Source organism: Falco cherrug, chromosome 16 (genome assembly GCF_023634085.1).
Source record: "Falco cherrug isolate bFalChe1 chromosome 16, bFalChe1.pri, whole genome shotgun sequence".
Taxonomy (NCBI): Eukaryota; Metazoa; Chordata; class Aves; order Falconiformes; family Falconidae; genus Falco; species Falco cherrug.
Genome location: NC_073712.1, coordinates 8974642 through 8989576, shown reverse-complemented (window position 1 = coordinate 8989576; position 14935 = coordinate 8974642). Strand labels below are relative to the sequence as shown.

At 51.3% G+C, this 14935-nt stretch overlaps 3 protein-coding genes across 4 annotated transcripts; 1 reads left to right on the top strand and 2 right to left on the bottom strand.

Annotated features, from left to right (window-relative positions):
- Window positions 1-3939: 3939 nt before the first annotated feature.
- On the bottom strand, window positions 3940-5629 carry LOC102056573 (5' exonuclease Apollo). Its single transcript, XM_027816503.2, has 2 exons — window positions 5466-5629; window positions 3940-5345 (listed from the first exon to the last, which is right to left on the bottom strand). Exons 1-2 carry the CDS (start codon window positions 5620-5622, stop codon window positions 4465-4467), a joined length of 1038 nt encoding a protein of 345 aa, XP_027672304.2. The 5' UTR covers window positions 5623-5629; the 3' UTR covers window positions 3940-4464.
- Window positions 5628-6340, bottom strand: LOC129737496 (5' exonuclease Apollo-like; the record flags this gene model as incomplete). Its single annotated transcript, XM_055728314.1, has 2 exons — window positions 6152-6340; window positions 5628-5858 (listed from the first exon to the last, which is right to left on the bottom strand). Coding segments are annotated over exons 1-2 (420 nt in total), but the record flags the coding sequence as incomplete, so codon positions are not given.
- An 87-nt stretch (window positions 6341-6427) lies between these two features.
- On the top strand, window positions 6428-13903 carry AP4B1 (adaptor related protein complex 4 subunit beta 1). 2 transcript variants are annotated; one of them, XM_055728099.1, is made up of 10 exons: window positions 6428-6560; window positions 6662-6886; window positions 6975-7105; window positions 7559-7706; window positions 8395-8891; window positions 9620-9703; window positions 10654-10757; window positions 10964-11171; window positions 11473-11757; window positions 12039-13903. In XM_055728099.1, exons 1-10 carry the CDS (start codon window positions 6448-6450, stop codon window positions 12464-12466), a joined length of 2223 nt encoding a protein of 740 aa, XP_055584074.1. In that variant the 5' UTR covers window positions 6428-6447; the 3' UTR covers window positions 12467-13903. The 2 variants fall into 2 exon arrangements, with proteins under 2 accessions (XP_055584074.1, XP_055584075.1); XM_055728100.1 differs by lacking the exons at window positions 6662-6886; window positions 6975-7105 and having other exon boundaries at window positions 6442-6560.
- The last annotated feature ends 1032 nt before the right edge of the window (window positions 13904-14935 follow it).

The following is a 14935-nucleotide window of genomic DNA, read 5'->3' as shown; positions in this document are numbered from 1 at the left end:
TGTGCTTCAGATTCCAGAAATAACATTTCCCACTTTCTTCCTCCAGCAAAATACTGTTCAGAAGCTCACCCCTCTCTACTATCCGCTAAAGGAGGGTCTCAGTCCTGCACGGAGGACTTGGGGGCTGCAGTTCTCTTGGCCCTATTTTCTTCAGGCTGACAGTGAACTCCAAAGTGAGAGAGCATCGAACATGCTTCAGTGAGGGCTTGGCTCAGAGCCCCTTGAAACCTGAGGGAGCCTGACAGTCTGTGCCCTGGGCTCACTGTGGAACTCATGCCCTGCAAGAAGCAGGGGAACCCACCTCCACAGGCTCTCCCTCCTCCTCCCTCATGTAATTCTATGGCTCCTGCCTGTTGGGGTGAGGAGTATGGCTCCCCAGATGGCCTGAGTCCCACACTCCACCATTTAATGGTAGCAACACTTAGAAAGCAATCATCAGGTCAGCGCCATGTGCTGCTCCATGCTGCACATCTGCCACAAGCAGAACACACACACAAAACGAAACTGCTCTCACCTTCTCGGGCACCAGCTCACGAATTCCCAGACTGCCTGAGTCAGGGCCAAGAGGCTTGCTGTCAAGTAAGGTCCATCTCGAATGATTTACTGCATGCTCATGTCCGCTTCTGCTGAGGCTGGCATTTGTCCAAGTACAAAGTGACAGCAAGGAAAACTTGGGCACGGTAGCAACCTTAGCAAAAGAGCCCAAACGTAGCAGAAGGAACCACAAATGCACACAGAATACCCACAGCCAGCCTTCACTTGAACAAGGCACCTCACATGATTATCAGGGTGACTCCACCTTTTCTACACTTTTTCAGAGGGCTCCACAAAAAAACATAAAGCCAGAAATTCTAGGCTTGATGTTCATGTGGAATAAATCCAGCTTTTCTTGGTGAAGCAGAAGATTCCTCCATTACACAGTTCTTTTTATCTAGAAAATAAAAACCTATGCTGCAGAAACGGACAGCAGCTCTGCAGCAGAAAGTTGTCCTGAGAGCTTTAGCTTTGTAGTGTGGGAAGCAGAGTGCTCTAGGGTGTTCCCTACAAAATTGCACTATACACTCATTTGCTGTGAAGCACATGAACTAGGTTAAGTTTTACCTCAGTCTCTTGGCAGCAACCTAAACTTAGAGTAGTTCTCCTCCTCTCCACAGCATAAGCAGGGTACCCCTTCTCGGGTTTCTACTCTGTTTTAGAGAAGCTACATCCAACTAAACTGTTTCATAGTAGAGCAACTAGACTTTCACCGGCAACTGTGTGAAAGGAGATCAGCAGGCAGCCCTGCTCCCAGAACCAGCTTCTTAAAAAAGGTGCTGAAAACTTGCCAAAAGGAACTCAGCTCATTCCTACCTCCTCTGTCAAGCCTTGGGTGAGCTGCTTCATCCCACTGGGGCTTGGTTCCCAACTGTGGAACACAGATAAGCAGCTCAAGCATGCTCTGCATCTATAGATTTGGGAGGGCTTTGGTCAGATCACCATGGTGGTTTTTTTCCTGCTGGAAAACTGTATGTTTCCAAGCATGTGGCCCTTAGATACCCCACCAGCAAGCCAATACTTGGCTACAGCTTCTCATTGTCACTGTTGTGAGCAAAACACACCTGTGGCAGCAGCTGAGCTGGAAACAGCATGTTCAGACCATGGTGCACGTGACGCTCCAGCTCTCGGCTGCACCAATGCTCCCCTGTGAGCTAGGCTGGTGGCAGGGAAAGAGGGAAACTTTGGAGGCAAGCACAAGGGAGGGAGCCTGTAAGAGGCAAGCTACATGCTGCTGGGAGACTTCAGGACAACTGAAGGATTCTCAGAAACCTTAGAGCTCAGCAAAACTATACTGCCAGTTTTCCCCACAAGGCCACGTTTTGTTTTCCAGGATTTTAGAATAATACACAAAAGTAGTATTTTAATGCCCAGGAGAGGGAGGAGACACGTGGCACTCTAAAACGCCTCATGCACCTGCTCTGCAGAGGCAAGATCTCCAACGTGCTGACTGTTGGTCAAGCCTTTCCTGCTTACATTGCCTTTTAAAACCATGGAGAGATTTTAAGTTGCCTTGACTCTATACTATTTGGATGATTTCTTTCTTAAGTGGCAGAAATTACCTTTTAAGCTCTAGTAAAGGAAGCCAGCATGTCTTCTGCACTTTTAAATAAGTGTTCAGAAATGGGGTGCAGATCCCCAGCTTCTGGTCTGCAATTTTCACTTCTTTTTGTGTGATCTAAAGATCAGACTTACCTCAGCAAAGAACTACCATTTACAACTCCATTTTGCCCAAAGGTTCACCAGGAGGTTCTCTATTTCATTTACTTGAATAAAGGGTTGAGAAGAAAGGCTGGTAAGAATAAGAGAGGAAAGGCTGGAATGCAGTGAAATGCATCAGATCTCTGAGGTGATTTGCAACATACCTAATTGGAGCAGTGAGTCAGAAGGCAAACATTCCTTCCGAGCAATGGAGAGGCTGCACGCACTAGCAGGATGTGGAATCTGGGAGTTCAGGCAGTGCCTCACTCACCTGCCTGTCAAATGAGTCACTTAAATTTCAACGCTATTGAAATAACAGCCTGCGTCTCCAAGGCAGCCAGCATCACACAAAACACTACAAGCATAGCACAATTATTCCCTGGCTGCCTCAGATGTTATGAAAGATGCAGGTGTCACCACTCAACAGTGACCCCATGGAGCTCTGCAGCTGAGTTTTGCTTAGCAAATAATCCACACAGAAACCTCCAAGGAACAGGACCACACAGACCACGGCAAGAAGCTTGAGCTGCCCTTGCTATCCCTTTTGAAGTGTGTTGCACAGAACCCTAGTCCATCATGTCCAGCATCCCCTTAAGCAGCTGGCAGGCAGAACCAACAGGCAGTCACAGCCAGAGGCGCTACTTACTTTATTATATATTGTTGCAGTGCCTAGGAAGGCACAGGGTTGCGAGTCAGGACTCATGTTTTACAAACAGCTTTCCAAATATACCCACTTTTGTTGCCACCATGATTACTGTTCAGGACAGCCTAGATTTTAACAGGTGCGACTGCTGCATCCACAGGCATCTTTGCTTTTCGCAAGCCCTAGCTTTACTAAAGGAACAAATGCTTCCTTTTCTGGCTCGATTCAGGGTATTCAATCCATCTAGCTGATTCGTCTTGGAAAGACCTTGCAGGACGCTACATTCAGAAGAGACCCTGATCCTGACTTAGGCCACGTGAAACATTTTGTGTTGAAAGTAACGAAAAGGAGGCTAGGAAAAGCTGAGTAACCAGCTGGTTTGTAACTCCAGGAAAGTGCCTACTGACCACTTCCACTTGAGTGTTGCTGCCTTGCCCACGCAGGGAGCCAATCTGTAACGTGGCTAGTGCAGTTTGGCACAACTACAGCATTTCCAGGCTCCACAGTGGGTGCCCGCTGGCTGGTCACGCTGCTGACACTTCCTGACTGTGCCAGGCTGTGGCTCTCTGCAGTCGATCTGGAGTGGGAAAATGCCCGACCTCTAACTAGCAGAGCCAATTTTGCTGTTCAGCTACAGTATTCCTTCCAAACAATGCTGCTGAGACCAAGCATTTCATACCACTAAGCAGATGTTTCATTATCTTCCATCCCCTTTGCTATTGCTTGAGAACAGGCAGCAGATGGGAAGGCAGTGGGCCTAGCAGAAAGCTGGCAGTTACTACAAGCGCTTTGCAGTCAAGTGGAATTCAGACATGCAAATTTGCATGCAGAGACTGCAGGGATATCGTGATGCATTATGGAAAGTCCAAAACTCAAGAACCCAGACAATTCCTACTTTTTCCAGCCAGTAATCTGAAAAAGCATTGATAGTTAACATTAAGATGGTGCTTTCAGGAGAGCAGAACTACATCCAGCTGCAGCTGGCTGGATGCAGCAGTAGTGCTGTCAGTAGGTATTAGTAGATTAGTAAACAGAAAACAGATTAATAGACTTACAGGCACTTCATTTTCTAGATTTTTTTAATCAGCATTTCTTAAACGTACCTTAATACATAATATTTGTAATGCATCTTGGAATGAACCAGTCATTGTCAATGAGACATTACAGACAAGCAGAAAGAATCTCTTGCTTTTTTCACCACGTTCCAGCCCCATTAATTACTTCAGCTGCAAGCAGCTCACACCCTCTGCAGCTCAGCCTGAATCAGCTTAGCAGCATTTTTTGTCACAAGAGATAGGCAAGACACCGCAAAGAGTGGATACAAGGCACACAGGCAGTGGGGCTGCACAGCCCGAGTGTAGTGTGGAGACCCAACAGGTGTAGACAGAGATTTAAAAATAAATAAATTTTGAAAATACGTAACACTGACAAAGTGGTTCTAGTTTCCTCCTTGTCCTCTAATAAGAGGTAAAGAAAGAAGAGTGCTATAGCTCAGCAGCTCTCCCCGGATGGGAAACCTGAGCACAGAGAATGGGACACAGCAGTAAGACCTCTAGAATCACTGCCACCAACTGCATTGGCAAGCATCACGCTATTTTTTTGGACACTTCTCCCCTCCTTAAAAAATCTTCTACCCGCTTGTAAAAATTCTGTGTGGAATTCTGCTTTAGGACATTTAAGGGAGTGAGTAAATATTGCTCTGCAAATCCAGGTGAAAAGTGCTCATCAGAAACAGGTGCCTGACTAACAGTGCTAGCTGCCCTTGCTACTGCTGGCTGTGCACTCATCTCTTCATTCTCTTTCTCCTTGCCCATATGAGAAGTGCAACCTTCTTTTGAGCAGAAAGCTGACTCACAGCAGTTCTGCTGAGGGGCATTAGCACCTGTGAACTCTTCAGATTTCTCAGTACATTTTTCTGGGGACTCATAAACAACTCCTTGGGGCACAGAATGCCGCACAGCTCTTCTCAAGAGACACATGGGTTGCTGCCTTTTTCTTTTGCTTTGCTGCTGTACAGACTCTTGCACAGGCTTTGGGATTTTGAGGTCAGGAAGCGCCTGAGGGGCAGAACTTAGGTATTCCTGAAAGTAAGCCTGGCACATGCTGCCCCTCACAATTGGAATGACCGAGCAAGGTTTCAGCCACTTCACAAACTCGCAGAGCTCTGAAAAGGACGAGTGATCCGAGTACAGAATGGGGTGGATGTTGGGGTGGGTGACTTTCACAGGCCTGCCGGTAGGGAGGATGGCGATGGTAGGGTGCAGCATGTTCCAGCTGATGAGGGTATCCAGGCGGATCTCGGTGACATCCACAGCACGGATCCAGCCGGCCTCCTCCTCGGTAGTGAACACATCGGGCATCTCCAGCAGCCGCATCTGCTCCAGGCGCCAGGGGCTCACCACCACCCAGGTGCTGAACTCCAAGGCCAGGTCCACCAGCAGCGTCTCCTTCCCCAGGCTGTAAACACCTGCAAGGAGAGCAGTCAGCAGCGTGCCAGGGACGGGGCTGAGGGGCACGAGACCCTGCCAAGGGGCCCTGCCACCGGGAGGGAAAGGGCAAGGATGCTGCGGCATGAGGCAGCACTCACCGATGACGACCCGGTGCTGTGGGTGCGTGCGGATGATGTGGGCGGCCTGGCGCATGGCGTGCTGCCGCGAGGGCAAGGGCCGGTGCGGGTGGCAGTGGGTGTTGTCCAGGTAGAGGCGGTCAATGTGGCGGCCCCTCAGCGCTGGCTCGCTCCGCATGGTGCTGGTGTAGCGAAAGTCCCCTGCAAGGACAACACCGTCGGGGTGGGAAAGGCCGCGGCGGGGGCCACAGGGGGCTGCCCTGTACCTGTGTGCAGGATGGTGCCGAAGGCGCCCTCGAAGAGGAACATGACTGAGCCGGGGCAGTGGTTGGAGTCAAGCAGTGTCACAGTCACCTCGTGGTCCAGCACATGGCTCTGCCCCACCTCCAGCGGCCGGATCCAGCGCGTTGGCACCTGCAGCGGGCCGGGGGCAGTGGGGGCCGGGCCGAGCCGGGGCTGGTGGGGGCAGGCTGGGGGCGGTGAGGGCCGGGGGCGGGGGGGGCCGGGCCGGGGGCGGTGGGGCCGGGCCGGGGGCGGTGGGGGCCGGGCCGGGGGCGGTGGGGGCCGGGCCGGGGGCGGTGGGGGCCGGGCCGGGGGCGGTGGGGGCCGGGCCGGGGGCGGTGGGGCCGGGCCGGGGGCGGTGGGGGCCGGGCCGCGGGCGGTGGGGGCCGGGCCGCGGGCGGTGGGGCCGGGCCGGGGGCGCGTACCTGCAGGCGGCGGTGCAGCAGGCGGGCGGTGAGCGGCGAGCAGTACAGCGGGCGGCTCCAGGTGCTGGACAGCCCCACCGTGTGGTCCGAGTGCAGGTGCGACAGGAAGAAAAGGCGGGCGCCGCCCGCCCTCCGCACGCTCCAGAAGTCCACGGCGATGGGCGTACCGGGGATCACCGTCCCGCTCATGGCGGCCTCCCCGCCGCTTCCCGCCGAATTCGGCGGGCGGCACCGCGCGGGCGCAGAGCGGCGTCGGGGCGGGAACGCGTGCGCGGGGCGGGGCGCGTGCCGCAGCCATGCCGTACCTGGGCGGTGAGGAGACGGTGCGGGAGCTGCGGCGGGCCCTGGCCAACCCGCACGTGCAGGCGGACCGGCTGCGGTACCGCGCCGCCGTCCTGCGCGTCATCCGGTAAGTCGGGCCGCGGGGGGGGGGGCCGCGGCGGGGGGGAGGGGGCGGCAGGGGGGCTGCGTCCGCGTCTCCGCCGGCGCTGAGCCGTGTCCCCGCTGCAGGCACATGGCGCAGGGCGCGGACGTGTCGGGGCTGTTCCCGGAGATGGTGAAGGCTAGCGCGGCCGCCGACGTGGTGCAGAAGAAGCTGGTGTCGCTGTACGTGCGGGCGCAGGCGCCGCGGCAGCCGCAGCTGGCCCTGCTGGCCGTCAACACGCTGCGCAAGGACTGCGCGCACCCCAGCCCCGCCGTGCGCGGGCTCGCCCTCCGCAGTATGTGCGGCCTCAGGTGGGGCTGGGGAGGCCGGGGGGGGGCGGGGCGGGGGGTTCCGTGCTGTGCCGCGGGGGGGCTCAGGCCTGCTGGTGCCCCTCCGCAGGATGCCCGGCATACAGGAGTACCTGCAGCAGCCCCTCCTCAACGGCCTGCGGGACAAGGCCTCGTACGTGCGGCGAGCGGCCGTGCTGGGCTGCGCCAAGATGCTGAAGCTGCAGGGAGACGCCGAAGTGGGTGAGCGGCGCCGGCCCCCCCCATCCCGCGGCACGCACCCCCCCCACCCCCCCCCCCCCGCCCCCACACACACCCGCCGGGCGGGAGCAGGAGCCCACGCAGCTGTTTTGTCCTGGCGTCCGACGCTGCCTCTGGGTTGTGGCCGCAGGACAGCGGGAGGGAGAGAAGTAGCGGTCGCCGTTCCGCGTCGGTGCCCCTCTCCTGCCTGCTGTGGCAGGACCTCCGGCAAGTCATGGCTGTTCCCGCAGCCTCTGCTTGGCCGGGTGCTGTTCTTGCACCCGCAGACTGTCGGGGAGTTGTGCCAGGGGCATGTGCTCCTGTAGACCTGGAAGTTTTGTTGACTGCTTCTTCCAGATCAAGCTGTATCTTTTGTCTGAGATAAGTGTTTATAAGCAGTAATTAAATCGCAGTGTGTCAGCCAAATTTGATATAAAGACCTCTGCTGCTTTGCAGATGGTGCGTTGGTGAATGAGCTATACAGTTTGCTTCGCGACCAGGATCCTATTGTAGTTGTGAACTGCCTGAGGGCCTTAGAAGAGATCTTGAAGAAGGAGGGAGGAGTTGTCATCAACAAACCCATTGCCCATCATCTCCTCAACAGGTTTGTTTCGTTTTCTTTGATACCAGGATGGTGCTGGAAGCTTTGTTCTTGTGTCCTGTCAGTGAACTTGAAGTTCTGACCTCCTGTCAGAACTTGCAGGGAAGAACCTAGCACCTGAGATGGTGGTGCCCATCCTAAGAGAAACAAAATTACTTTTCCACTAAGGTCTTAAGAGAGATTTGAGATGCTCTGTTTTTCTAGGGAGTCTTTGCTTCAGCTGGTGGCTTGTTCTGGAATTGTAGGTTAACATGATTAGTTGTTTTTTTTTGGGGTGGGGTTGGTGACAGTACTCAAGATACATTTGCGGGATAGGTATGTTCTAGTATGTCTCTTCCAGTCCGTTTGAAGATACATAGCTTATCCATTGCCATTGCTTGAAGAAATTAATTTTTTTGCAGGTAATTCTACACGATCCAGCAAAAGAGGGGTATTGCTTTGCCCAAGGTTCTTATCACTATTGCTGTTTGGCTTAGAGCACCAGCAAAAGTGCATGTGACTGATACTGAGCCTATGTGCATAAACTGCTTGATACCCTTGAGATGAAATTGCTGTATCTACTTCTGAAGCATAGCATTTGGTTTGGAACAGAGACCGCAAGAAACTCGGAAGCTAAGGCCACTGCTCTGCACAGCGCAGATTTTCACATACTTCTTGACTTCTGGAAAAACTGTGTTTATTCTCTTGGCAGGATGGCTGATCTGGATCAGTGGGGGCAAAGCGAGGTGCTTACCTTCCTTCTGCGTTACAAACCCCGCAGTGAGGAAGAACTCTTCGACATACTCAATTTATTGGATGGCTGTCTCAAAAGCAGTAGCCCCAGTGTTGTGATGGCAGCCACCAAGCTTTTCCTGGTGCTGGCCAGGGAGTACCCACATGTACAGGCAGATGTTTTGGTGAGAGTGAAGGGACCGCTGCTGTCTGCCTGCACCTCTGAGAGCAGGGAGCTCTGCTTCACCGCTCTGTGCCACGTGCGTCAGATCCTCGGTAGCCTTCCCGGCCATTTTAGCAGCCACTACAAAAAGTTCTTCTGTTCGTATTCTGAGCCCCACTACATCAAATGCCAGAAGATGGAGGTGTTGTGTGAGCTGGTGAACGATGAAAACGTGCAGCAAGTGCTGGAGGAGCTGAAAGGTTATTGCACCGATATATCGGTAGAGCTCGCCCAAGGGGCGATCTTTGCCATAGGTAAGAGCTGCGTCTTGTCTCGGGAGCAGCTGCAGCCCTATACCTTTAAGGAGGGCCTTTCTCTGCTGAAGTGTATCTGGGCAAATGCCAAATAACTGATCTGTGCTGAAGCAGTACAGCTCTCTGCAGGCCAGCCTCCCCAGGAATGTTTTGCACGCACCTGTGTTTCTAAACCACGATTGTGCTGTGTCTTTCAGAAGTCCTGGCATTGCATTGTTTCAGATTCCGCATAATGTCCGTGAATCTCATTCAGATGTCTGTGCTCTGATGAGATGCTCTGAAGAAATTGTGTCATTTCATCTTATTAACGAACCTTACAGTGTTGAGTGGAACTGTGTAGTGGGTGGAGTGGTCTAATACCTGCCTGTTCTTTGAGTTGTGATGGGGGCAGAGTTAAGGTGATTTGGGGTATTCTAGTTTTGTTTTTGTAAGCTTTAAAGTAGGTGAGTTTCTATAGTATTCATAAGGGGAAAGGCATTTTAGCATGACTGGCTTTCTTACGTGTTATGCTTAAGAAAAGCTCAGACTTCTGAGGCATGGCTTTGGAAAAAGGAGTTCTCCCTTGTGTGGAGAGCAAGCTCGTTTCACTACACTTTCAGAAATTGTAATCAAAAAGGAGAAGGGAAAGACTGTTTCTTTAAAGTGAGTTTGTGATGAATAGTTGGGCTCATGGTTCCTATTTCACTCTTACAAAAGGCTGACTTCTGTGTCCTCTGGCATCTCTGCAGGCAATATTGCTAGGACATACACAGAACAGTGTGTGGGGATTCTGACAGAGCTCCTGGGGCTTCAGCAGGAACACATCACTTCAGGTAATCAGCTCCAGGTTGTTTGCCTGGCTTATGCTTTCAGGAAGTGGCCTTCTGGGGCTTGTGAACCCAAACTCAAGGCTCTCAAAGGCACTTGGCTTTTAATTTAATTGGCATCTTCGGGTGGAGGTCTTCCTGATGCACTTGGGTGTATACAGTGTATACATTGTAGTTTTTGCTTCCGTAGGAATTACACTTTGTAGTGGAAGGGGCAGGGTCCTAGCTGCGTTCATGGTCTGATGTGGAAGCTCCTTTCTGGCTGCCACCTGCTGACTTTGGGAGTGAGGGACTCGGCAGAGACACTTGAGCGACTTGAGGGCCAAGATGATTAATAGATCTTTTAAATCTTTGTGATTTCTGTTCCTTGTATAGTAGTCTGGATTCACTTGTACCCAGGTTTCTATTGATCTTGTCCTGCCCCTCAGATCTAACTTCATATCGTTGCTGTTTCTGCTCTCTCTTTTAAATGGTCTTGCATTCAGTTCTGAAAATCGCACACTTGAACTCAGCTGTTGAATTAGATCTCAGAAGCTGCTAGTATTTCTGTAAGCGGGCGGCAAAGTCTTTAAAATTTTGACTTAAAAGTTTATGAGGCTCATTTTGAATTGGTATTAGTTTTAATTTGTCATTCTAACCTTGTGTGTCTGAAGCATCATGAATCAGTGTCTTTTTAAAGGCTGGGGAATGTCCAGAAGAGAGATTACTTTCCAGCAGACAGAGGAACAAGCTGAAGTTTCAGTGCTTTATTTGAGACTTGGTATAACTTTGCTCTGACAAATGCAGTTTCATGGGACTTTGAAGGAGGGTGTCTCAAATCATAGTCACAAGCAAGGCACTGACCTCCCTGGCTAAGACTTGCAAAATGTCTTGGCTGGGGAGGGTTGGAATTATTTTTTTTCCCACTAGTGGTTGCATAACTTTTGGGTAATGCTGAGCATTTTGTTTCATTGCAGCGGTAGTACAGGCTTTTCGGGACCTGGTTTGGCTGTGTCCCCAGTGCATGGATGCAGTGTGTCGGGCCCTGCCTAGCTGTGAGGACACCATCCAGGACAGTGAGGTAAGGTGGCTTTGTGCCGTGGGCTGCCTGCCCTTCCTGTTGAGGCTGGGTGGACAACGACTGTTTGGCTTTTCTTTGGCTCGGCATTGGTGGGCAAAGATGAGAAATCTTCAGAAGACTTGTTCTTTTATATCTGTTTATTTCATGTCAACACTGTCTTTCTGGCAAATGATGCCTATTTGCTATTTTTCCTGTGGTTCCTTTAGGGCAAGCAAGCACTGATCTGGCTCCTGGGCACACATGGTGAGAAAATACCAAATGCCCCCTATGTTTTAGAGGACTTTGTGGAGAACGTGAAATCGGAGATGTTCCCAGCAGTGAAGATGGAGCTTCTGACAGCATTGGTGCGACTTTTCCTGTCTCGTCCTGCTGAGTGCCAGGACATGTTAGGGAGACTGCTCTATTACTGCATAGGTGGGTTCCCTTTCTTCTCTTTCACTGAAGCAGTAGTACAGGCTTTTTGGGACTTGGTTTGGCCGTGTCCCCAGCACACGGATGCGGTGTGTCAGCATCCTAGCTGTGAGGTGACAATCCAGGGTGGCAAGGTAAGGTGGCTTTATGCCTTAGGCTGCTGCTTGGCCCCTAGCTGTCTGGCTGATTATTGTAACAGGCTTACTTTATCCCTGAGAATCTGTTTTTAGTAATTAAGCGTTAGTACTTCAGGGAAATCTGAATGGTAAGAGCTCTCCATAAAGTATGTGTCTCTGATTCCCAGAGGAGGAGGCAGATATGGCAGTACGAGACCGTGGATTGTTCTACTATCGCCTTTTGCAGTCTGGTGTGGAAGAAGTGAAACGGGTCCTGTGTAGCCCCAAGTCTGACCCCTCTCTGGGCCTCCTGGAAGACCAAACTGAGCGACCTGTGAATACATGGGCTTCAGAGTTTAACACTCTTGCACCTGTTTATGGCAGAGAACGCTGGGCACTTGTCACTGCTCACCAACCAGCAGAACCCTCTTACACTTGTTCTCCTTGTACTGATTCCAGGGAGAGAGACACAGGTAACCTGCCTCACCTTCCTCTGGGATCTGTTTTCCCTTTGTCAGTGGAGACTTATGTGGATTTCTTTGAAAGAAGATCACAGTGCTTTGCTGATGTAGTGTTCCAACTTTCTCAGTCTTGTGCAAAGCATGACTGGTCACCACCTCACTAGCCCAGGGGATGCTGCTGAAGGTGCTGTGATTCCAGCCACCTTTGTCTGATGGCTTCATAAGATAGTCTTTGTGGAGTTGGAAACGGCACCTTATATGCCACATCTCACATGTTTGTGGTTTCGTTTCAGAGTCCCTGATTTCTGAAGGGAACAAAGAAGTCCTCAAGGTTCATCCCAATACAAGCAGCCTGACCTTAATTCCTGACGTTTACCTGACGGCAGAACAGTTTGAGAAGACCTGGCTGAACCTGGACGTGAGCTGCCACTTCTCTCTGCCCTGGTGTGGGACTGTTCATCAAGATACCATACAGACTGCTCTTCACGTTGTCCACATCCAGACTATTGCTATGAGCAAAGCCGGCGTCCAGCCCTGGAAAGCTTATCTCAGTGCTCAGGATGACAAAGGTTGCCTCTTCCTAACAGAGCTTTTGCTTGAGGCAGCAGATTCGGAGATGCAGGTTCTGGTGAAGCAGAGTGAGGCAAAACCAGAGGCACTGCAAACCTTTATTTCAGCATTAAGGACAGTCATGGGGACAGTTGCTGGACTGAGGGCCTGACTGGTCCCTGATCCCAGTAGGATGCTTGCTCAGGACACAGGAAAAGTTTATTTCTCTGGCTTCATTTGCCATACCCGATGCTGGTTTTGTGCTTTTAGATTGCAGGAATGTTAGCAGCCCTTTCTTGGGCCTAGAGGGCATGTGTGGTGTGGTGGTAGCTGCAGCTGGCAGGCACAGGATTGCTGCAGCTGACAAATGGGGCAGGGTGAAGGGTCTGTCCTCCTGAGCTGGGGAGGGGACAAAGCAATGCATTTGTGAGCCTGCTGCTTCTGGCATGAGTCACAGAAGTGGTGCCATCTATGGTGATTGTCACAAGATGCTAACGTGACAGATGGAACCAGAAATGAGCAAAATTCAGGGATGTGTTTTGGAGAAGTTTTTTTTTTCTGTTGAGAACTGTAAACTCAAAAAAAAACCAAGTTCAGAGGCTCCAGGACTCTGCTACTTACCTCACATTAAGGGGAACAGTGCAGTGAAGAGAGAAGTATTTTAGTTCTTGGCTCCCTTTACATGTGATTTAGTTTTCTGTCTCATAGAGGGGTTTCGGTAGTGGCTTTGTGTAACAGGTGAGCGGAGCTCTGCTGTGTCAGAGACGGGTGGACGGGGTACGTTGTGCTTACCGGCACCAGCATGCTGCTTTCGCGAGAGAAAGAAGTGTATTTTCTAGTTGAAATGTTCTACTGTAATCACGGATCGCCCTCTCTGAAGTTCTTCCCTCTGCTCCCTGTGGCCAGGGTGACTGTAAGAAAACACAGGAGCATGCAGCTTGTGTACGATGTGTTTGTGTGAGTTTTGTAGCCTGCATCACTTTGGCCGTGTCACTGAGCTGTCGGTCCTTGGTACTCACCACCAACAATGGCAGAATTGCTGTTTAGATAATTAACCTGTATGGAATATTTAATTTTTGCTAATTCTGATTTTTACCATTTGTTACTTTGTAACTGGAATGGGTGTTTAAAGGTGTGTTTTCTGTGTGCACTACTGTCATCCTGTCCCCACAACACAGTACATGAGTATGTGACTAAAGTTTTACAGTTTTTAAAGTTATCCTTGTCAGCTTGGGACTTGTTTTTTGAAGAGCATGTTGAGGGCACTCCATCTGCTCTATTGAAAGTTACAGAGAGTTGGACTTCGTACAACGTCATGAAGAGTTTCCGTGTCACAGCCATGTTTTACACAGTGGCAAAGCCCTGGAGAAGGCTCCTTGGCTGAAGGTTGAGGTCTGTAGGTTGCTGTAACGGGGCTTTATGGTGCTCTGTAAGGAGTGGCATTGTTAGACCTGTTCTATAAGATTTCTTGTAATTTTTAATTTCTTTTAATGACTGTATTGTACCTTTAAATTGCAATATGCCTTCCATGCCAGTGAAACGCTGCTGTCACTGTTAAACAACAGGTTTTAGTTTTAGTTCTGATTTTCCTAATAAAATGTGAAACATTCCCAGCTGGTTTCTGGAGTACTTGTTCACTCAACTGTGAAGTTGGGGGTGGAGTTGTCCGATCACTACCGTGGATCCAGATGGGATCTGGATTGGGATGGGACTTCGAGCTTCTAGCCTCTTATCCAGGCCCCTTTCTTGATGAATGAATAGGTCAGCAGTCTTCGAGAACTTGTAAATATTTCAGTTGATCTTAAAAGAAATTACTTATTTTGAAACTAAACCACACCCATAGCTCGAGTGCTGACAGCTAGGTACCGGTGTGTTGTGCTGGCCCAGGGAGGAGCCTGGGGTTACCTTTTCCCAGCAGGAAGGACCTGTGCTGCTCTGGGAAAAGGAAGCCAAACCCCCGAGAGGCAAAGCTCACCTGCAGAGGAGCAGCTGCAGCGGTGTCCCCGCCACCGGGACACGGGACACGCACTGCATGCAAGGTGGAAGCCTTGGGCTCTGACCCCGAGGGGAAGCTGAGAGCGGCTGCCCGAGCTGGGGGGGGAGGTGAGGCCTGCTGTGGGAGGGAAAATGCTTTCTTTGCTGCAGATGAAAAGAGCGTTCGGACTGAATGCCTCAAGGAAGGAGGCTGTAGCTTGGGGGGGTTGGGTTTCCCAAAATGCAGGCTTGTCATGACTTCCAATTATCTCTCTTTTGGCTGATAAGTTAGCAGAGTAAAGGTATTTGAATGCTGGCCAGCCCACAGTCGCAGCCTGCCTTGGCAGGGCCAGGCTGGGGGGCTGCAGCGGAGGGGTGCGAAGATGGTGGTGATGTTTGCCGAGGTATTTATGGCTCTTCCTTTGTGTCTCTCGCCTCTCCCACTGGCCTTGCTTGGCTGGTCACTGGTACCTAGCGCAACCCTCAGCCACCCGCACCACTGACCCTGCACGTAGCCGTGGGAGCATGACTTTGCTGAATGCCTCGGTGAAGTCTTACTGCAGTCAGCATAAAACGTCTCATCCGCTTCTCTGTCTCAGGGTTTATAAAATTCCTTATCTCAGTATCCTGGGCGCTAAGCTTGCTCCCTTAGATGAGAATCAAAATC

Coding starts and splice junctions, on each gene's coding strand:
- LOC102056573 (XM_027816503.2), bottom strand. CDS start 5,622: ATGCGGAGCGAGCCAGCGCTGAGGGGCCGCCACATTGACCGCCTCTAC. Junction 5,346..5,465: donor ACAGCACCGGGTCGTCATCG/GTGAGTGCTGCC, acceptor CTCTCCTTGCAG/GTGTTTACAGCCTGGGGAAG.
- AP4B1 (XM_055728099.1), top strand. CDS start 6,448: ATGCCGTACCTGGGCGGTGAGGAGACGGTGCGGGAGCTGCGGCGGGCC. Junction 6,887..6,974: donor CGCAGTATGTGCGGCCTCAG/GTGGGGCTGGGG, acceptor GCCCCTCCGCAG/GATGCCCGGCATACAGGAGT. Junction 8,892..9,619: donor AGGGGCGATCTTTGCCATAG/GTAAGAGCTGCG, acceptor GCATCTCTGCAG/GCAATATTGCTAGGACATAC.